General features: G+C 38.8%; 1 protein-coding gene and 1 long non-coding RNA gene across 2 annotated transcripts in view; one reads left to right on the top strand and one right to left on the bottom strand.

The window, feature by feature from the left end:
• The first annotated feature begins 1,059 nt into the window (after positions 1-1,059).
• LOC123940839 lies at positions 1,060-22,279 on the top strand. The gene is made up of 3 exons (XR_006818099.1): positions 1,060-1,246; positions 3,936-3,988; positions 22,249-22,279. It is a non-coding gene; the product is annotated as an uncharacterized LOC123940839 (long non-coding RNA).
• The window catches only part of FSTL1 (follistatin like 1), a 76,939-nt gene continuing 58,990 nt past the window's right edge, over positions 4,448-22,396 (bottom strand). The window contains exons 11-12 of the mRNA XM_046003749.1: positions 9,082-9,172; positions 4,448-6,181 (exon numbers count right to left, since the gene is read on the bottom strand). Coding sequence (XP_045859705.1) covers positions 6,153-6,181; positions 9,082-9,172 — 120 coding nt within the window. The 3' untranslated portion in view covers positions 4,448-6,152. The remainder of the gene's footprint in view (positions 6,182-9,081; positions 9,173-22,396) is intronic.

Raw genomic sequence — 22,396 nt, 5'->3', positions numbered from 1 at the left:
AGTTAGAGAAGTGATATAAACTGATCACAAATTTTTCACTCATTTATGTTCCCTTTCATAGTTATTTTATTGAGCATGCCATGTAAAAACTGATCTATGCTAGATGTTGTAGAAGCTTAAAAAAAGACATCACTCAACAGCTCATGTTAATGGATGTAGTTCTGTTTATTTTGAAACTTCATAGGTGTTTTCTTCACTCAGCCACTAAAAGTGATTGGAAGAACTGAGAGGTTCTGAAGATCCAAAGCAAGGAACTAACTGCTTTGTATATGGTCAGGTGGGGTGAGGGATTCAGGGCGAGCCGTCCCTGGCCCCCATCCCCAGCAGGAGGCCTCCTGTTCCTGTCTTTTTGGCTTTGTTCTATCAAGTCTGCTTACAAGGAGAAGTGTTCTTCAGACTCTGGTCTAGAGTCCACCTGGGCTATGCAGTGAGTGTAAGGACGAGCCAGCCCAGTTCAGACCCAGACCCAGTAATCCATATGCTGTGGGGGAAATGCACCCTAATAAGAAGATGGCCACTATAGAACTTGGGCTTAAAGGTTAATGGAGATTAAAAATCATACTTATCCTTAAGAAGATAGAGACTAAATTTCATTTCCTCTCCTTCCTGTACCTTCACTCTCTATACATTATGGATATAAGTTCTATTTCCTTATTTTTCCATTTATAATGTATTTATCATAATGTAAATATAAAAGGTCACTATAGAAAATTCAGAAATATGTAATGAAAACTACTAAAATCACACATAATCTCACCATCCAGAAATAACCAGTGCTAACCTTCTGGCATATTTCTTTCCTTTTCTAGATGCACATATTTTTTTTCCCACAAGGTTGAAATCATACATACATGTAAGCATATATTGTTTTGTATTTTTATTTCTCACTAAAAATTGTATAATGAGCATTTTCTGTGCCATTTAATTCTTTAACAAAAATGTGATTTTTTTTTTTTTAATGGGCACAGAATGATTCCCCAGTATTGGACATTATGCTGTTCTTTGGGTTTCACTCTTTCACAATAATGCCTTGCAAACACTTCCTTTTTTAGCCAACAAATGCAGCTATTAGAAATACTAAGTCTCATGGAGCTCTTTACTGACCTTTTGCTGCAATAGCTTGGTGGTAACAGTATCACCAAGGCTTCTCCCTGGGAACTACCACCCAACTGTTCTTTCGAAGACATGCTGACTCCTCCTCACCTTCTTCGTACTTGGTTGATCAGAGGGATCAGCCACGATACAGGTAAGCTCTTTCAATAAACAGACTATTTAGAGAGGTTGTTGGCTATGATTGTGAACTGGGAGCCAAATGAAGGGTAATGTGACGGAAGCATTTAGCTGTCCACTCCAACTGTATCTGGTCCCTTTACATGTATGTTTCTGAACAGATCTCATTCATAGCCTTCTCATAGTTTCTCTGTAAACAAGAGGTGCAAACGGTAGCAGCCCTAGAAGCAATACCTGCGTACACTGTTGGAGTTCTCTGTTTTGGTATAGTTAATACTCTTCTTTACTAGGGTATGAAATTGCTTCTTTTCTGTGTGTTTTTTTTTTCCTTTCACTTTCCTGTTACATAGTAAACTTTGTAACTCCAGATCCAATTTAATTTTGATTATGCAGTAGAGGTGTTAAGATATGCATACAAATAATTATATAATAAAGTAGACCAGGTTGTAAGAATAGTTTTAGTGATGATTTGAGAAATGCTCACAAAAGAGTGTCATACATTTAAGCTGGACACTTAAATGTATATACAAACTGAGTTCTCTTTAAAAAAGTACATATAAAAGACTGAAAGAGAATATTCCAAAATGCTAGTAGTGGTTGTTTGGGTGATGGACTTAAAAAAGATTGTAATATTCTTTCAAACATGTTTTTACAGTGAATCTGTATTACTATTATAGTAAATCTAATTATTATTAGAATAAAATATGCTTTATTAAATGAAGGAGTACTGTATAAAAATACAAAATATAATGGAAGTATGGAAGAACAAAGATTATATCTACTGGGGTGGGACAATTGAGAAGGCTTAAAGATTTATGTCTTTCCTAATGATGAAAAACTTTCCCTGGAAATAAATATCTTGGAAATAGATAATGAAATTGTGTTGAGTTGGAAAGGCATATTGCATTCCTACAACTTTTTTTTTTCTTCACGACTATTTTTTTTTTCCCTCCATGACTTTTGTCTGCAATCTCTCTTTCTCTCTCTCTGTTGGCTATAGCTCTGGTAGATGTTAGCTGCATATTGCCTTTTAAATTTTATATTACTTTAGATATGTCTTTCACATTTTTTACTGTATATACCACAGGGAGATATTTTCTGAATCTAGTCATTCACTAGTCATATTCCTAGTCAGAATATATAAGCTTGGTAAAGAATCTTTCCACTTGTCCCACTGACTCCAGAAGTGTTTTATTCGGTCATTGGCTGGTGAGGGCTGTTCCTTTATTCTCTTGTTCTCCTGTATCTGTTAATATTCGAGCCACAGAGTGCATATTTCCAGGACCTAATAAGAGTCTAGAAAAGAGACTTATTGTAATAATCCACAATCTACCTGCTTCATCAATGGATGCGCTCTTCTTCTCTTGCTGGATGCTCTGGGTAGGAGGACTTCCCACAGTGTGTGGTGAAGTTGCAGAGCTTTGTCAGGACAGAATGTAGGTGACATGCAGATTTCAGCTAACCTGAAAGGCGAGAGTCTTGATTCTCACCGTGACCTTGGATGAATTATTTACCCTCTCTATGCTTTAGTTTCTTCACTTGGAAATGGGAACAATAATAGCACCTATTTCATGGGCTTATTAAGATTAAATTTGTCATTCATAGGCATGCAATATATAGTTGCTATTAGTATGGTGTATCATAGACCTCGAAGACTGCAGTGGATTTTTTTTCCCCTTAATAGATTATAGGAAGAAGAGGAGTCAGGAAAGTATGCTGAAAGGATATGGTCATCTTAATCTTTCTTTCTTTCTCCAAAATAGTAAGGGCCAAAAGAACATGTACAGAAATAATTGCTATATAATGTGACCTATGCAAAGACAAAAGTATGTTCAAAATGTAGAAGGGGGAATGAGGACTTTGGGAAGAAGTGCTAGTTGGGCAGAGTTTCGATTGATAAGTGGGTGTGGAGAGGGGCAGGTGAGGGTGGTGATGATGGGGAATGTGCCAGGTGAGGAAGATTGGGTTAGCACCATGGCTTAGGGGTGGTACTGGTGGAACTTGGACTGAGAGGGCATCTTGAGAGGGAAGGAGATTGGATCTAGCCAGTGAGTAAGATTGACTTCACCCATATGGAGATGTACATTTGTGTCAGGGTTTCTCAAAGGGACTGAGTGCTCCCTGAGCCCTTTCTCCTACCTCTTCCTGAGCTGCCCTAAGCTTGTTAATTCCATTCCTATTAAAATGCAGCCCTGGCTGGGCAGACTGGTTTAGTACTGTCTCTTGGTCATTTTTCTGTTTAGGAAGCATCACTCCATAACTTCTCAGACACACCTGCGTGTTTACTCTTACACATCCTTCACTGCTAACTTTCCCCTGGCAACATCCAGAAGGTCAGCAACAACTGGAAAGCTCTTCCTGACCCCTCAAATATTATCTTGGGATTTACTCTGATCCAGATGAATTCAAATGTGACTCACCCAGAGAGACAGATTTGGACATTATAGAAAGAGAGTTCCAGGTTCATATAGCAAATCCAACAAATAAGCATAGTATCGGCCAGAGTGACCTGGATTCAGGGGGTATCCCACGGAGAATGCTGAGGTGCGGCAGTCTGTCTGCTGACAGTACGTGTGGTGGGTGTGCAGCCTGGAGGGGGTGCCCGGGAGGCCTTCCTCAGACCCAGCAGGACGTGGCTGGTTTACACTCGCCAATACTTGTTCTTGGCTGAGAAAATTTTTTACCTCTCTTTTTGTTCCTTACAGAATATCTTTCTTTTTGGTGATTGTTGACATACTGCTGCTTGTTCATGATGCAGGTGAGTCACTTTTCAAAGAAACTTTGTGGATATTTCTGAAAGAGTTTTGGGAATAGTGAGGAAAATAGTGATTTGGAGATTTAAAAAAGAATAAGCAAATGATTTAATCTCTCTGAACCTCAGTCTTTTCATTTGTTAAATGGGAATAAGAGTGCTATATTGTTTCACAGGTAATAGTGAAGAACAGATGGGAAAATCTAACAGATACAAATTGTAAAACTTTTTAAAAAAAGATTTTACTTATTTGAGAGAGACAGAGACAGAGACAGAGAGATAGAGAGAGGGGGGAGCTCAATGGGAAGAGGGAGAAGCAGGCTCAACATGGGGCTTGATTCCAGGATCCTGGGATCATGACCTGAGCTGAAGGCAGATCCTTAACCAACTGAGCCACCCAGGTGCCCCAAAAAGTGTTGTTTTTTTTTCTTTTTAATGAGAACCACCACCAATTTGGTTTGTCCATTTGAGTCTTTATTAGATAATTACAGTTATTCATACCCATAATTGGAACTTCTCTAACCAAAACAAAAATATCTAAATACTCCTCCCCACTTAAAGTGACTTTGACAAGTGTTGGCTAAGGTACAGTATCACAGAATATTTGAAATCTGGCCTGTCCTGAAAAATCTGGATAGGCAGTCAATGCAGGGGTTTTTTATAATTCTTAATTCTCAATTCTTCAGAAATAGTGGGACGAACAGTGTACAGAAATTGAAACTCTTAATGTAGTTCAACGAACCAAAAGTATCTATGCAAAAATGCTTTATAGAAACACATATGTCCAAAACCTGCAATATAACTACTCTACAAAGTGATCAAACATATTTACAGATTTCAGTCATAGGCCATCTCTCAGGCCATCTCTCTGCAGCAGTTCTGCCAAAGGTAGCAGCAGCTTGAAGACGTCCTCAAGCTCTAGAGTTCTACTCAGAGTTAGTGCAAATTACATTTACTGGCTCTTTTCTTTTGATGCTTGATTACTCTGTGTTTGTATGTAAGGAAGCAATCTCCTCATAGCCAAGAAAAACCAACCAGATAAAAGAGTGAGGTGTGTATATAGGTGAGAAAGAGAAAGGTGTATTAGTTCTAATAATTTTTTCATTATTTTTATAGCAATATTGTTAGCCTAATACTGTGTTCTAGGTATTATAGTGAGTGCTATAGACACAGTACCTTTCTACAGTTTTGAAAGTGTATTCTCACATTTATTAGCTGTTTGCTGAGCTTTTGCCTCAATTTCTTAGGCACTGAGACGCTAAAGACACAATGTTCTAGAAATAGCAGATTGAGATAGACAAAGAGTGATTCAGATTTAAGTAGCACCATCTGCAGACACATCAGTCAGAAGCTGGCCTTTATATTACCAATTACGTCATCAGTAGATTGTGTTTCATGATTTTTTGCCCAGAGTCTTCAGATTCCCGAGTCTGAGACCCTTTCCCTTGGGACCAGACCAGAAGGGGTTCAGCTGCATCAGGGCTTCCTGGGTATAAGCCTAGGAGCTAGAATTAGGGACTCTCATGAGTAAGCTACATATTTTTATGAGAGATTGGGAAGAGGGGCAGCTTACTAAGGTATCCACCCATCTGGTCCTCTCCTTCTGTCTCTCTGATAAATGACAGAGCCATCTCATATAAAAACAGCCCCTAACGTCCCAGGGTATTTTGTAACAACCCCAGGGGAGGTATTTTAATCATAATTATACACTAGGAAACTGTAACTCAGAGAGAAATAACTAACTTGCCCATTGTCAAATGACTAGTAAGGGGGGCTTAGGATTAGAACATAGGGGGTGCCTGGGTGGCTTAGTCAGTTAAGGATCTGACCCTTGATCTCAGCTTTGGTCTTGATCTCAGGGTTGTGTGTTTGAGCCCCACTATGGGTTCTGCGATGGGCATGGAGCTTATTAAGGAAAAAAAAAAAAAAAGAATGAGAACTTAGATTTACAAATCTTCAGACAGGAATTTTTAAATAACTATAATCCACCGTTTCTTGATTGTAACCACATCAGAGAAATAACAATTTAAGCAAGAAAATATTTCATGTTTTATATGCATATCCATATCCATCCTTCTGAAGGTTATGTAGGTTGTTTCTCCTTGCCTTCTTCTTTCCTTTCTCATCTGTCTTCCTTTATATTCATTCATCTATTTAATTAGATGTTGATTCATTCATCAAGTTTAGGACGGTCGTCTACTGTTAGATGGAAGAACACAGTTCAGATGGAGGCCTGTGGGGCCAGACTGCCTGGGTTTGCATCATAGCTCTACCACTTACTAGCTGTGCATCCCTAGGCAACTTACTTCACCGCACTGTGCCTTGGTTTTCTCGGTAGTAAATTGGGGATAAAAAGAGAAACTACCTCCGTGTTAGTGTACAGATTACATGAATTAAATTCAGGAAAATCTCTTAGGATATGTCTGATGCATTGTAAACACTTAATAAATGTTACCTGATGTATTAGTCAGAATTCTCAGAGCAACAGAACAAAAATCTATATGAAGAGATCATGTGATTATGGAGGTGAGAAGTCCCAGGATCTCTGCAGTGGACAAGCTGAGACCCAGGAAAGTGATGATATAGTTCCAGTCCAAGTCTGAAGACTTAAAACCCAAAAAGAGTCTATCCGTGCTTCAGTTTGAAGTCCAGCTTAAACAGCCAGACTGCAGTTCCCTATTACTCAAGGGAGGGCCAGCCTTTTTGTTTCATTCAGGCCGTTGACTGATTGGTTGAGGGCCACCCACCTTAGAGAGGGCCGTCAGCTTAGTTTATCAGCTCAAATATTGATCTCATCCAAAAATACCTTCAAAGACATGCCCAGAATAATGTTTGACCAAATACCTGGGCATCCTATGACTCAGTCACATTGGCACATAAAATCATACTGGGTATTTTTTTTTTTTAACTTTGTCAAGTCCTGTGCTGGGCACTGGTGAAACAGGACGGTTAAGATATGGTCTCTGCACTCTGGGAACTGTCTATGCCCAGCCCCACCAAGAGCCACATGGTTGCTACTGACGAAGGAGCCGATTGCATCTGTCGTTCAGTTGGAATGTACCCTACTGCATAACTCTGGCTGGGTGGGTGAAACTTCCTTGCCTATGAACTTTCGCCATTCAGATTTTCCCTTGGTGCTTCACCTGATTTTTCCTTATATTTCATATTACCTCATTTTATCAGACACTATCCTCAGAAGCCCAATTTATATAGTAACTTAGAGAGAGGTGGTTCTGTTTGTATTGGTAAAGGGATGGAGGTCTCACTGATTTGGTCTTTCCCTGTCTGTCAGTGACAAATTCTGGCGAGGGCTTTAGAAAAAACTGTTTTGAAAAAATTGAATCAGATGATCTCTAAGTCTTCCTCCAGCTCCAACATATCAGGAATGTATTCCTTGTCATGAGTCCATGAATAATACTGAATGTTTGGCTGTGTTCCTCAAAGCCCTCAGCTCCTACTCAGGAATACTCTGCCCAGACCAGTAGGTATTTGTGGCAGGTAGAATAGACTGACTTACTAAAAATCTGTTTCTGCCTTTCTGATTTGCCTTCCTGGCTTGCTGAGACTAGAGAGTAAAAAACTACATTTCCAAGATTGCTTTACAGTTTGGGTTCTGGGGATGGCTTAAAGTCTGCCAGTCAGATACATTTGCTTGAGCATTAAACTGCCAAGTGATTAAAGTAGGGGGAATGGTGATGGTGCACCCGGCACACATGTGCTTTCTCTTGCCAGTGTGAATCTAGCAGAGGCAGGTTGGCTCTAGAGTCCCTATTTGCAGTGATGACTTCCTGATTTGCTAGCTTCCTGGTATGGCAGAGACAGCAGCTGCACTGGCAGAGCAGCTGTGAAATGCTGCCCTGAGCCCAGGATAGTGTGAGGCAGGACTGGACACACACACTGCTAGTCTCACATTTTGTGCCTTACTTTGGACTTGTTCCTCCAGCTTTCCAATGATTTTGTAAACGTCTAATTTTCTGTACTAAATGTCTCCTGCTTGAAACAGCTAGAATGATTTGTTTTACCTGTTATTAAAGTCTACCTGATACAGCATTCAATGGCCTTTATAAACACTTCACTAACTTCCTCTCTTCTTTGAGATTCTCAGTGCGTACAGAAGGGTCACGGGTCCACCCTTTCATGGATGTTACCCTCTCCTGCCATCTCTCCTTTGGGGAGGGCATAGCAAATCTCGAGTTTTCTTGGGAAAGAGAAGACTTCAAAGAGGAATATGAGGTAGAAGAAGATAAAGTCTATTACCACTTTCTCAGGTACTATGATTTTTTTTTTTGAAGTTTCCTCAAAGTTGGTTTACCAGTTTCGTAATAACCAGCAACTAGAGGATAATAATAATAGACTATAGAGGATAATAATGAACAACTAGAGGATCAGAGCTCCTTGTATGAGGGAAGAGACGCTGCGGGTTGGGCTGAAATTTCTGAGGGGACTCTAGCACTTTTACTGAGAAATGTGAATTTCATGGACGAAGCTGTTCTGTAAGTGCTCAGCCATCGTACCAAATGGAAGAGGTGACAGTACAGTTAAGCTAATAGTAGAATGTAAGGGAATTCATTGGATGAACTTGGTTTCAAGCTCTGTCTCTGTTTATAGGGACAAATTTTAAGTTTCCTCTTCTGGTGTTCTCAGTTTTTCCTCTTCTCAAGTTGTTATGGGCTCTTCTCATATCCATTGTAAGATTCGGCTGTTTGCCCTGTCTGTTCATCTGAGCTGAGAATACTGCTCTGAACCAAGGTTGCTCTGTCTGCACCCATCTGGATTACCCGTTCATTCAAACAAGCAAACAAAATATATATACCAAAACAACAACAACAAAGACCAACCCACAATGCATTGGCCTTATCCCAGACTCACCAAACCATCCTAACACTGAAAACCTAAAATGTTACATAACGTAATTCTCTGTGAAAACCCTGAGATATAAAATGTGGTTTAGTGAAAATAGCCGTATGCTGGGAATGAGGAGGCCCAAGTTCTAATTCTGGATGACTCTGACAACTCGTTTAGCTTTTCTAGGTTTCATTTTCTCACTGTTAAAATGTGGGTTGGACCAGTGGATTTCCATAGTGCCCAAGGATGCTCACCCTTCTCAGGATTACCCGGAGAGTGGTCTTTTCCCTGCCAGAGATCTGCGGGTAGAGGGAGGTGTGTAGCAGAATCCTTCCGGAGAAAGAGCTGGAAGAGATGAGAAGGTGACAGTGAGAACCATTTGTTACCGTCTGTGATTCTCAGCAGGGTGTCTGAGGTCAGCTGAGAGTCTGCAATGAAGCTCTGAAGAGGGAATGATTCCACAAGTAAATACGCTGTGCTAGATGAGACCTGCAGGACTGAGCAGATGTGTATTGTGATTTTCTCTCAATGCCTCAACCAAAAATTTAACTACGGTGAACCTCAATCTGTTGCCTCTAGAAGAATTAATGGAAAAACTCAGGGCAAGGAGGAGTCAAGATGGCGGAGAAGTAGCAGGCTGAGACTACATCAGGTAGCAGGAGATCAGCTCGATAGCTTATCTAAACATTGCAAACACCTACAAATCCAACAGGAGATCGAAGAGAAGAAGAACAGCAATTCTAGAAACAGAAAATCAACCACTTTCTGAAAGCAAATATATTCTCACCATGTACTCTGAGGAAATGATTAAAAAATATCATTAAAAAAAAAACTCAGGGCAAGATTTCTGCTTGCTTGATCCTCCCCAGGTGGAAATAAAAAAGGAAATAGTTGTTTTGTTACTTTATCCTGCCAGACTTTGAAATGCCCCAGGTGGAGTTTGATAGGGTTGATGATGGGGACGTGGCAAGGTGCATCTCTAAGGGCTGGTTCCTCACACCTAGTGTGACCTGGCTTGACCCGGCAGAGAGGGATGTGAGCAACCACAGTACCATGGAGGTCCTGGAGGAACAGATGAATGGCTTCTGCATGGTGCTGTCTGTCCTGAAATACCTTTTCAAGTTAAATGAGAAATATGTCTGACAAAGTGAACAACCAGCCCTTCAGAATCATCCACAAATACCCAAGTAAGTGAGTGAAAGCAGGGTATATTTCACCACAAAGAAAGGAAGTATAATAATAAAAATAAGAAGAAGAAGAAGAAGAAGAAGAAGAAAAAGAAGAAGCAGAAGCAGTAGTAGTAGTAGTAGTAGTAGTAGTAGTAGTAGTATTAGTAACAATTACTTATTTTTGCATGATAGGATTATAGACAATTTTTATTTTCTTCTTCGTACTTGTCTATCTTATACAACATTCTATAATGAACATACGTTGTCTTTATAGTCCAAAAAAGCTGTACTTTAAAAATCTTTTTAAACATCTTTATGAAATATAATTCACATGCCATATAATTTGCCCATTTAGAATGTGCAATTCATTGTTTTAGTATATCCGCAGTTGTTCATCCATCACCACTACCTAATTCTAGAACATTTTCATTGCCCTAAAAAGAAACCCCGTATCCATCATCAGTCACTCTCCATTCCTATCATCATCCTGTCCCCTAGTCATAGGCAAACACTAACGTCTTTTCTGATGATATAGATTTGCCTATTTGGACCTTTCATGTAAATGGAATGATACAATAAGGGGTAACTGACGTCTTTCATCCAGCATGGTGTTTTCAAGGTTCATCATGGCGTAGCATGTACTGGCAGTTCATTTATTTTATTGCTGAATAATATTCCATTGTATGGCTCTACCATATTCTACTTATCCATTAATCAGGTAATGGAAATTGCGGTTGTTTCTATCTATTGGCTGCAATAAATGAGGCTGCTATGAACGTTGGTGTATAAATTTTTGTGTGAATATGTGTTTTCATTTGTCTTGGTTTATAGCTAGGAGTGGAATTGCTAGATCATATGGTAACTATTTTTTTTTAAAGATTTTATTTATTTATTTGACAGAGAGAGGTCATAATAGACAGAGAGGCAGGCAGAGAGAGAGAGAGGGAAGCAGGCTCCCTGCTGAGCAGAGAGCCCGATGCAGGACTCGATCCCAGGACCCCGAGATCATGACCTGAGCTGAAGGCAGCGGCTTAACCCACTGAGCCACCCAGGCGCCCTCATATGGTAACTATTTTTAACCTTTTGTGGAATTGCTGGGCTGTTTTCCAAAGTAGCTGCTCATTTACGCTGCCGCCAATGAAGGTTCCAATTTCTCAACATTCTTGTCAGCATTCATTATTGTTTATTTTTTAATTTTAATTATTCTAATGGATATAGATAATATCTCATTGTGGTTTTGATTTGCACTTCCCTGATGGCTAATGACGTTGAGCATCTTTCCATGTGCTTATTGGTGATCTGTATATCTTCTTTGAAAAAATACCTATTCAAGTCCTTTGCCCATGGAAAAAAATGAGTTATCTTTTTATTATTATTATTTTTAAAGATTTTATTTATTTATTTGACAGACAGAGATCACAGGTAGGCAGAGAGGCAGCCAGAGAGAGAGGAAGGGAAGCAGGTTCTCTGCTGAGCAGAGAGCCTGACGTGGGGCTCGATCCCAGGACTCTGGGATCATGACCTGAGCCAAAGGCAGAGGCTTTAACCCACTGAGCCACCCAGGTGCCCCAAGTTATCTTTTTATTATTAAGTTGTAAGACTTCTTTATATATTTTGGATACCAGTTCCTTATCCAATGTATGATTTGCAAATACTTCCTCTGCTTCTGTGGGTCATCTTTTTACTTCTTGATGATGTCCTTTTGAGCAGTAAAATTTCTGATTTTTATAAAGTCCAATTTATCTATTTTTATTGTCACTTGTGCTTTTTGATGTTATATCTGAGAAATACTTGCCTAATCCAAGATCACAAGATTTACTGCTATGTTTTCTTCTGAGAGTCTTATGGTTTTAGCTTCTACATTCAGGTCTATGACCCATTTAAGTTAATTTTTATGTATGATATGAGATAGGGGTTCAACATCATTTTTTATGTAGAGATATTCAGTTTTCCCAGGACCACTTATTGAAAAGACTATTCTTTCTCCATCAAATTGTCTTGACTTCCTGGTCAAAAATCACCTGACCATAAATATAGGGTTTATTCCTGGACTCTCAATTCTATTTCACCAAACTATGTATCTGTCCTTATGCCAGGCCACACTGTCTTGATTGGTATAGTTTTTTTAGTAAATTCTGACATAGGGAAGTGTCAGTCCTCCAAACTTGTTCTTCTTTTTCAAGATTTTCTTGACTATTCTTTTTTCTTTTTTTAAGATTTCTTTTTTTTTTAAAGATTTATTTTAAGTAGGCCCCACATTCCCAATGTGGGGTTTGAACTCACGACCCTGAGGTCAAGAGTTCCATGCTCTACCTACTGAGCCAGCCAGGCACCCCTGTTTTGGCTATTCTTGTTTTGATATTACTTTATGAACTTTAGGATTGATTTCTCAATTTCTGCAAGAAAAGCATCTGGGAATGTGTTGAATCTATACATAATTTTTGGAGCACTGCCATCTTAACAATAGTGTCTTCTAACCTATGAACATAGATGTCTTTCCATTTATTTAGGTCTTCCTTAATTTCTTTCAATGATGTTTTGTAATTTTCAATGTATAAGTTTTGTACTTATTTTGTTAAATTTATTCCTAGGTATTTTACTCTTGTTGATGTTTGCAAGTGCAGTTGTTTAATTTTATTTTTGGAATGTTCTTTGCTAGCATAAAGAAATACACTTGATTTTTGTTTGTTGATTTTGATTCTTGCAACCTTGTTGATTTTATTTATTAGTTGTAATAGTATTTTTTATGGATTTCTTACTATTTTCTATATGCAAATCATGTTATCTATGAATATAGTTTTTTTCATTTCCAATCTTGATTACTTATATTTAATTTTCTTGTCTAAGTGGCCTGACTAGAGCACAGTGTTGAACAGAAGTAAGAGTAAGTAAGAGTAAAAATTTTTGGTTTGTTCCTGATCTCAGTGACAAAGCGTTCATTCTTTAATTATTAAATGTGGTGGCAGCTGTGGATTTTTTGTTGTTTTGTTGATGGACTCTTACCAAGTTGAGAATGTTGTCTTTTATTAGCAGTTTTGCTGAGTGTTTTCATCATGAAAGAATTTTAGGATTTTGCCAAATGCATTTCTTGCATTTATTCAGATGATTGTGTTATCTTTGTCCTTTATTCTGTTGAGATGGTATATTACACTGATTTTTGCATATTGAACTAGCCTTGTATTCCTGCAATATATCACATTTAACCATGGCATACAATCGTCTTTCTATGTTTTTGGATTCTGTTTGCAGGCATTTTGTTAAAGATTTTTGGACTTATATTTATAAAAGATATCGGCCTGTTTTCTTGTGATGTCTTTGTCTGGTTTTGGTATCAGGATAATACTGGTCTTATAGAATAAGTTGAAATGCATTCCTTTATCTTCTGTGTTGAGTGGAGGAGAGTTTGTGAAGGATTGGTGTTCTTTAATTCTTCAAATTTGGGGTTTGTTTATTTTCCCCATTGCTTTCCTGTTCTGTTTCATTTATTTCACTCTAGTCTTTATTATTTTCTTCCCTCTGCTTGCTTTGGTTTAGTTTAGTTTTCTTTTCCTAGTAACTTAAGGTTGAAGTTTAGGTTATTGATTTAAGATCTTTCCTCTCTTTTATTTTTATATTTTTTAAAGATTTATTTATTTGAGAGAGAGAGAGAGAGAACTCGATCAGAGAGAGGGACAAAAGGGAGAGGGAAAGGAGAGAGGGAATCTCAGGTAGACTCCCCACTGAGTGTGGGCCTGGATACTTGACTCAGTCCCATGACCATGAGATCACGAGCTGGGCTGAAGTCAAGAGTCAGATGCTTAACCAACTGAGCCACCAAGATGCCCCTCTTTCTTCTTTTTAAATATGGGCATTTACAGTAGTAAATACCTCTGAGCACTGATTTAGCTGCATCCCATACATTTTTGGTATATTATGCTTTCATTTTTATTCTTCCCAGAGTATTTTCTAATTTCTTGAGATTTGTTCTTTGACCTATTGGTAATTTAGGATTGTTCTGTTTAATTTCCATATACATTTTATTTCCTAAATTTCATTCTGTTATTGAGTTCTGATTTCATCACATTCTAATAAGCTTTGAAAATGTGAAGTGTGAATTCTCCAATTTGTTCTTTTCTTTTTTTTAACCCATCCCTCAACCTACCTCCCCTCTGGCAACCACCAGTTTGTTCTATTTGAGGGATGGGTGTTTTTTTGTTTTTTTTTTTTGGTCTCTTTTTTTCTTTGTTTGTTCATAACTTTGTTCTTTGTTTTCAAAGTTGTTTTGGTTATTCTGTAGCCCTTGTATTTCCATGTGAATTTTATGATCAACATGTCAACTTCTAATCAAAAGCAAGGTGAGATTTTGATAGGGATAGCAATGAATCTGTAGGTTAATTTGGATAGCACTGTCATTTTAACAATATTAAGATTTTGACCCATGAACATGTGATACCTTACCATTTATTTAAAGGTATACTTTTTTAAAAATGTGAAGTAAAATGTGGAGGCCATGAGGTTAAGTGAACTCGGAGAGAAAAAAGACTGCTATGGGACATACTAGAGAAGTAAAGCAACTTTAATATAATTTTGCTCCTGTTTTACTGAAAGGAAGAAAGAGAAGAGAAAAAAAAGAGGAAGAGAAAGAGAGGAATGAAGGGAAGACAAGAGAGAGGGGTATAGGTATGGAGAGAGAGAATGCAACATGTATTGACAGGTTAGATAAAGTCAGGAAATGTTTATCTCATTTAGTGGCTTGCAAATCTTTCACGACCTTAGTGAAATGTTCAGTGGAGCAAATACCAAGCAAGCAGAGAAGAAAAGATTGAGGATTGATAATAATTGTCTTTTTCCTGGCATTTCTTATGAGGATTAAAAGATTTAATAAAGTTAAACTTCTTAGTTCCCGGACATAGTACAATAACAATAAATGTTAAGTGTTATTGTCACTAAAAATGTTCTTGTTTTTATTTTTATTACTTCAGCATATTAAGAATGTTTTTAAGAGGGTAGGGTTATAGGCTGTGTCCTTTATACTTTGCTCCAGAGTCATAAAATCACTAGTAATGGGCAAAATTTAAAAGTAAAAATCATGAAAATCTGTTTAAATAAGCTGGCCAGGCGTAATTGCCTTAGTATAAAAAGACAAAAACAAGAAAAGGAAACCCTAAAAAAAAGCATATGTTTATTTTATTTTACATATGTACTGATTATGGAAAATTCAGACAATAATGCAAGAAGAAAGAATAATTTTTCCTTCCTATGAGTTTATAATAATAAATTTGTACTTTCCTAATTAAAGAAAAAATATCATGTGGAGGAATTAGACCTCAGAGAAGAGAAACAGATTCATATAGTAAAAGATCAAATAATTAGAAGCTTACCCTAAGATGAAAAGATTAGGAGATTATTTTATTTAGGCCTTAATTATTTAACGGACCTTTATAAAATAGATACTGACTTGGTCATGATATTTATGGAAGAGATAATAAAATGGCATAGTCATAAAGTAAAATATCAAGATTTTAAAATATCATTTAAAAATTTTTCAAAACTGGAGTAGGTTAACAAAAAAAAGGCATTGAAACTCTAGCCAGTTGTGTGTGTGTGTGTGTGTGTGTGTGTGTGTGTGTGTTTTCTATGGGTACAATAAACATAATAGTGAACACTTAAATAGAGCTTTTACTTGGTTTTGATTGCTGGTCTAGGATTTTACATATATTTGCTTATTTAATCATTGTGGGAACCAAATGAGATTAAGTCACGTTATTATCCACATATGAATAGGTTTACCAGATTTAGTAAATAAAAATAGAGGATGCCCTGTTAAATGTGAATTTTAGATAAACAACAAATATTGCTACATAGATCAAAATATTATTAGTTATTGATCTAAAATTCAAATTTAACAGTGTCCTGTATTTTATCTGGTAAACCTGCATCTAATAGGTGGGAAAGCTGAAGCTCAGAGATGGTGGGGTTGGAACATTCAAACCTCACTGCAAGAACAAAGACGAAACTAAAGAACTACCACTCGTTCATGCTTTCTGTGCTCATCTGTAGAAGAGAGGGAGCTGGAACCAAGTTCTTTGAAGGCCCCTTCCTCTCCCATTGTTCTGTGTCTTTGGGAAGCCAATTAGAGCCATCTATTAATTCAACAAATAGTAGAACGCTAAGTTGGTGCCAGATATTGACAGTGCACCACAAAGATAAACAAGACTGAAGTAGCTCCTGCCCTTTGGGCTGTGGACAGGTTAGTGGGAAGACACAGATTAAATGAGTGCCCACTGCAGGAGAAGGGAATTATGATGGAGAGAAATTGGGTGCAGCAGGAACAAGCAGAGTGCCTCCTCACCTGGTTCAGGAGGACAGCATTGAGTAGGGTGATGACTCTCAAGCCACACCCCACACCAGCAACATTGGCACCACCTGGGAGCTTGTTGGAAATGCAGATTTTCAGGCCCCCCTCCGAGACCCACTGAATCAAAAACTCTGGGGGGAGGCCTAGCTAGCAATTTGTGTTTTAATGAGGCTTCCAGGTGATTCTGACCTACTCTCAGGTTCAAGAACCTCTGAGGTAGGGCATCAGTCCCCAGGGATGGCGAAGACACTCAAAGCATCACTGGCTTATCCTCCCCACCACACGAGATGGGGTGCCATCTCCTCAAAGTCACGGACAACAGGTTAGGAGAGCAGAGCTGCTGGTTCCTTGCTCCGTTCCAGTAAAACAAGGATAATGAGATAGACTCAGGGATACAAATGTCCTATTTGTTGAGAGAGTTGTCCTTTCCCTTAAGTGGGAAAAAAGTGGGGGTTACTCATTCCCCAGACAATTAAGCCTTTCTGACTATTTCCGGAAATAGAGGTCTTTAACTATTACAGTGGTGGGGGGGGCATAGACTCTTTTCTGAGACACTACAAAGGGTTATTAATAAGCTGACTTCAAAGAAATCCCTGTTTTGTGTCCCCCTAAATGTCAACACCTAAAAATGCCTAGAGTCCTGGAAATGCCTGGAAGGCCCCTAGATTTTACTTTTCTTCCTTTCTAACTCCATTCATGGACTTATTTGTATGAAGCCCTTTGAGATCTGGCATCTGCCTATTTTTCCACCGTTATAACTCGCTGGTTTTTGACACATGGCTCTTGTCATTGCTTTCAGCTGACTGACTTTTCACGATTTCTAGACTGTATTTCGTTTTTCATTCTGCCAAGTCACAGCAGACTCTGCTTATGCTTAGGCCACTTTCTTTTTTGGACTGCCTCATGGACTTCAAGTCATCCTTCAGGATCTGGCTTTTAAATCTCCTAGTCTCATTTCCATCTGTTCAATATTTCATTCATTCATCAAATATTTGCCGGACTGCCCTTCTGTGACTCATACTTTTTTAGGCATTGGGTATACAGCAATAAACAAAACAAATCCCTTCCCTCATGGACCTTACCTGTTGGTAGTGAGGTGAAATAGGCAGTAAATAAATAGATCATTAAAATATATGCTGCTGTAGGAGCCCGCTTATGTGAAATACAAAAACAGGCAGAATCAGTCTGGGCTGTTAGAAGTTAGAATAATGCGGAGCACCTGAGTGGCTCAGTGGGTTAAGCCTCTGCCTTCAGCTCAGGTCATGATCCCAGGGTCCTGGGATTGAGCCCCGCATTGGGCTCTCTGCTCAGTGGGGAGCCTGCTTCCTCTCTCTCTCTGCCTGTGTCTCTGCCTACTTGTGATCTCTGTCTGTGAAATAAATTTTAAAAAATCTTTTAAAAAAAGTAGTTAGAATAATGCATACCCTTGGAGTATGAGAGGGAATTGTGGCTAAGAGAGAGCACAGAGAGTATCTGGAGGGGTTGGTAATATTCTGTTTATTGGTCTGGATGCTGGTTACATGGTTGTATATTCAGTTTGTGGAAATTATTTGAGGTGGACACTTGCATGCACTTTTCTGTGTGTATATTATATTTCAATATAAAGTAAATATGTAGTAAATCAGATGGTGAAGAGTCACATAGAGAAAAATAAAGCAGGGAAGGCAGATTGGTAAAAGGAGAGTGGAACGGGGAGGGAAGGATGATTGTGATTCCACCTGGGCTGTCCAGAGAAAGCCTTACTGAGAGGTTAAATTTTAAGAAGGATTTGTAGGAGGTAAGGAAGCCAGGCCTTGGGATAGGCAAAGGCTGGTGGATTTGAGGAACAGCAAGGAGGCTACTGGTTGGAATGGAGAGAATATGAGGAGAGTGTTAAGAGATCATATCAGAAAGATAGCAGGAGGCTGGAATGCATGGTGCTTTGAAGGCCACTGTAAGGGTTTTGACTTTTGGTCATACTATGAGAAGAGATGGAAAACTATTAGAAAGTTTTCAACAGAGGAGTAGAATGACCTGACTTATATTTTAAAAGTATATTTATGGCCACTTTTGAGAGAGCACCCAAAAGAGACAACAGTGAGAGGAGTGCGACCAGTTGGGAGGTTTTTACAATAATCCAGGTAAGAAAAGATGATGACTTGTCCAAGATGGTAGTAGTGGAATTGATGAGAAGAGAGTGGGTTATGCACATATTTTTGAAGGCAGAGCAGGTAGGATTTGCTAACAGATTAGACGGTAGGTGTATGGGGAAAGAGAGAAGTTAATGATGACTAAGGCTTTTGCCTGGAGCAACTGGGAGAATGGAGTCACCATTTATTCTGATCAGGAAGTCTGGAATTTGGTTTGGGATGTGTTAAGTTAGAGATGCCCATTTCAGACATTTGAGGGGCCATGGCAAGTTGAAGGTTGGATATGAAATTGGAGTTTAAGAGGGAAGTCCAGGCTTGAAACATATAATTGAGAATTGTTAATGTATAGATGGTATTTCAAATTATAAGAATTTATAATTATTAAATTTATATTTAATATAAATATTTATACTATAAATTAATATTATATTATAAATTAGATAATTATTAATTATATCAATTATAATTATATAATTATAAATTAATATTTAATTTAATAAATATTAAATTTATAAACATTAAATTATAAGACTGTTTACAAGAGAGCAGTCACAGATGTAAAAGAATAGAGTTCCAGGGACTGAACCCTGGGACCGCCCCCCCCAACATGTGTAGATCAGGCAAATGAAGAGAAACCAGCAAAGGAAAATGAGAAGGAAAGGATAGTAAAATAGAAGGGAAAATGTGTTATGACCTGGAAACCAAATGAAGGAAATGTTTCAGGGAGGAAGGAGTGATCACTTATGTCAAAAGCTGCACACAAGTCAATAAGAGGAGGACTAAGAATAGATCATTTGAGAGAAGGAACATGGTAACTTTGGAGGGCTGAGAACAGATCACTGGAGAGGTAGCACAGAGAATACTTTGCTTCCGAGGGGAGCAGCAGAGAAATGTGTGTTAACCAAGAGAGTTATATATTTTCACTTTTTCTTTTTTTTTTTAAAGATTTTATTTATTTATTTATTTATTTATTTATTTATTTGACAGAGAGAGATACAGTGAGAGAGGACACACAAGCAGGGAGAGTGGGAGAAGGAGAAGCAGCCTTTCCACTGAGAAGGGAGGCTGATGGGGGGCTCAATCCCAGGTTCCTGGGGTCATAACTTGAGCTGAAGGCAGATACTTAACGACTAAGCCACCTAGGCACCCCTCACTTTTTCTTTTATTAGAGGAGAGGAATAACAACATGTTTGTATGTTGATAATGAACACATGGAGAGGGTAAAGTTGATGTAGGAGAGGGGGAAGAATTACTCAGGAATGTCTCTCAGTAGGCAGAGGGATGGGGCCTATGCACAGGTTTTGCCAAGATTATGTAAAAGGGGTAAGGCAGAGTACGTGGGCACTGATGAGAAAAGTGAATAGTGTGGCAGTGGGAGCTTGTAGCAATTCTCTTCTGCTTGCTTCTAATATTCTTAGTGAAATAGGAGAGAAATTATCAGCTGAATATGAAGCTAAGAATGATGGTATTGGACGTGTGAGGAGAAAGGATGAAATAGTCATCTAGGAGAGGAGAAAAACTGAAAAGAAACATAATGGGTTTCCTGGGCAGCACAGAAGGTACATTTGAGGTTTATGTTAGTAAATTTAATAAAGTGAGAATACTTAGTGTGGCTGTGTGTTTTTCTCCAGCCACATTCAGTTGCTTGCATGTGAGCACAGAATGGGAGGAGAGTAGGGTTATCCAGGTGTTGGGGTCTTGACATGCAGGTATGACGAAGGAGGACAGATATGTGCTAGCAAGTGATGATATAGTCAGTTAGGGGATCTAAGCTGTGCTAGAAAGTATAAGGGAAGTGAGGCAGGAGAAAAGACAGTGAGAAAGTGATAGGATCATTGGGTTCCAAGTCCTAATGACAGCCAAAGCACTTTTAGTGTCAGGTCCTAGAGAGAGTAAGCAGGAGGGGTAGAAGATTAATAGCTAAAGAGTTTCAGTAGTTGAAATTGAGATAATAGAAAGGTTATGGTTATTGCTAATGACAAAATCTAAGCTCTAACCATGGAGAGGGTGACTAAGGTAAAATGGAAAACAGGGTGCTTGGAGGAAAGAAGGTCCAGGTCCAAAGAAGGTCAATCATACGTGGGTCGATCATACATGAGATAGTGATACTAAGAATTATGACAGAAGTAATGTTGGATAGCTTGGCAGGGCCAGCAGCTAAATGGTGGTGGGGAGCAGCAGAAGACTGTAACATGGAAGGGTAGTGAATAGAAAAATCTAATGAGATGAGATTTTAAGCAGAAGTGTGCAGAGAGGAGGGAGAGAGAATGATCTGGAAGCCACAATGAGAAGGAATTCACTTACGTCATGTGTATGAAGGATGTTAGAAAGAAAACCAGCACCAGTTGAAAGGGCTTGAGGGAAGAAGTGTCCTTAGAAGAGGGCGGGATTTCAGTTAGAGCAGGAAGGTGAAGGAAATATTAACAAAAGTTGAGAATAGAAGAGCTTTGCTGATGATTGATAGCAAGTTCCAAAGGGCACGGTTGAAGAGGTTCAGAACTTGGGAATGGGTTAGAAATAGGGTCAGAAAAAGGAGGGTAAGAGCCATATGGGGCTTAGAGTGAGGATATACTGGGGATCTTGGTCTTCGTATTGTGTTAAACATGAGTAGAGAAAAAGATATTAGATATGGTTGTCTCAAGACAGACCCTGTTGGCAAAGCAGTGAATGTTGTGGAGGGAAAAAAGGTGAGGGTGTTGTCAGGAACACACAGAGTTCTGAGGTCCCCTCTTCACTCTCTAAGATGAAGGAGTGGAGGCCAGGGTTGAACAGACTTATCTGGAGCATGTGGAAATCTGGGAGTCCTATTCAATTCTTGATGGTGTGGAAGCTGGAAAAAGAGCAGTAAGACAACCATATACAGTAGCTCTGTTTGTGCATATTACAAGTCAAGGGTACTTCATTTACATAGACTCTACTGGGACTGACCCTCCTGGAGGAGTGCAATGTGAGTGCCCTGGAGAAATACACTCTCCACAGCACCTCAAACACATCATATTTGTAAACTTTCAACATTGCTGAGATTTGTTATTATTCATCTTGTCACAAATCCCTCACAAGCAGGAACCATCTCTCTTTTCTGGCCCCTGAAACATGGTAGGCGTTTGGAATAGGTGTTGTTAGCTCTTAATTCTTATCTTAAGTCTTATCATCATGGCTCCAGAGGTGCAAGATAATGGAGCCTAAATATGGAAATATGTGACCTCTTTATTGCATTCCCCAGGTCACATCAGGAGCACCCTCCTCCTTTCTTCCTCTGTGGACTCACAAGCTAATAAACAGACCCTACCTGGGAGTGGTTCCCTCCAGAGAATACTGAAACCTGCTTGGATTTGCTAACTGGTGACATCAGCTCCTCTTACCTGGGTCTCAGTCCCACAAACTTAACAGACACAGTCTTGCGATTTCAAGGCCCTAAGCCCTATTTTGCTTCTGTTTCCCCCTCTCTAAATAGGGGTAGGAAATACCCCATCGACTTCCCCCTTTCTCTTTTTGCTTCTCTAAGTGTTCCCTAAACAATTGTGGAACTGATGAACAGTATTTTGTTCAAAATATTGTAAATCAAAATTTTGCCTCACGAAGAGAACTACTATGGTGAACGGGGGTTATTTGAATGCTATTGCTCTCAGGGGGAACAGAGAACAGAGAAAATTCCTTTTTCTCAACTGTTCTTTCCTCTGAGACTTTCAGAGATGCATTGTAGCTGAATGCAGGGTTTGCCTCTAGTACAAAACCCCAGCTTACTACATTTTCTTTCTTTTTTTTTTTTTCATTTTATTTTTTCAGTGTTCCAAGAGTCATTGTTTATGCACCATACCCAGTGCTCCATGCAATACGTGCCCTCCTTAATACCCACCACCAGGCTCACCATTTTCTTCCTTTTTTATGGAGAGTAAGTATCCCTGTGTATATGACTACTATTAAGAAATTTGAA

Source organism: Meles meles, chromosome 4 (assembly GCF_922984935.1).
Source record: "Meles meles chromosome 4, mMelMel3.1 paternal haplotype, whole genome shotgun sequence".
Classification (NCBI taxonomy): Eukaryota; Metazoa; Chordata; class Mammalia; order Carnivora; family Mustelidae; genus Meles; species Meles meles.
This window is presented reverse-complemented; position numbering and strand designations above follow the sequence as displayed.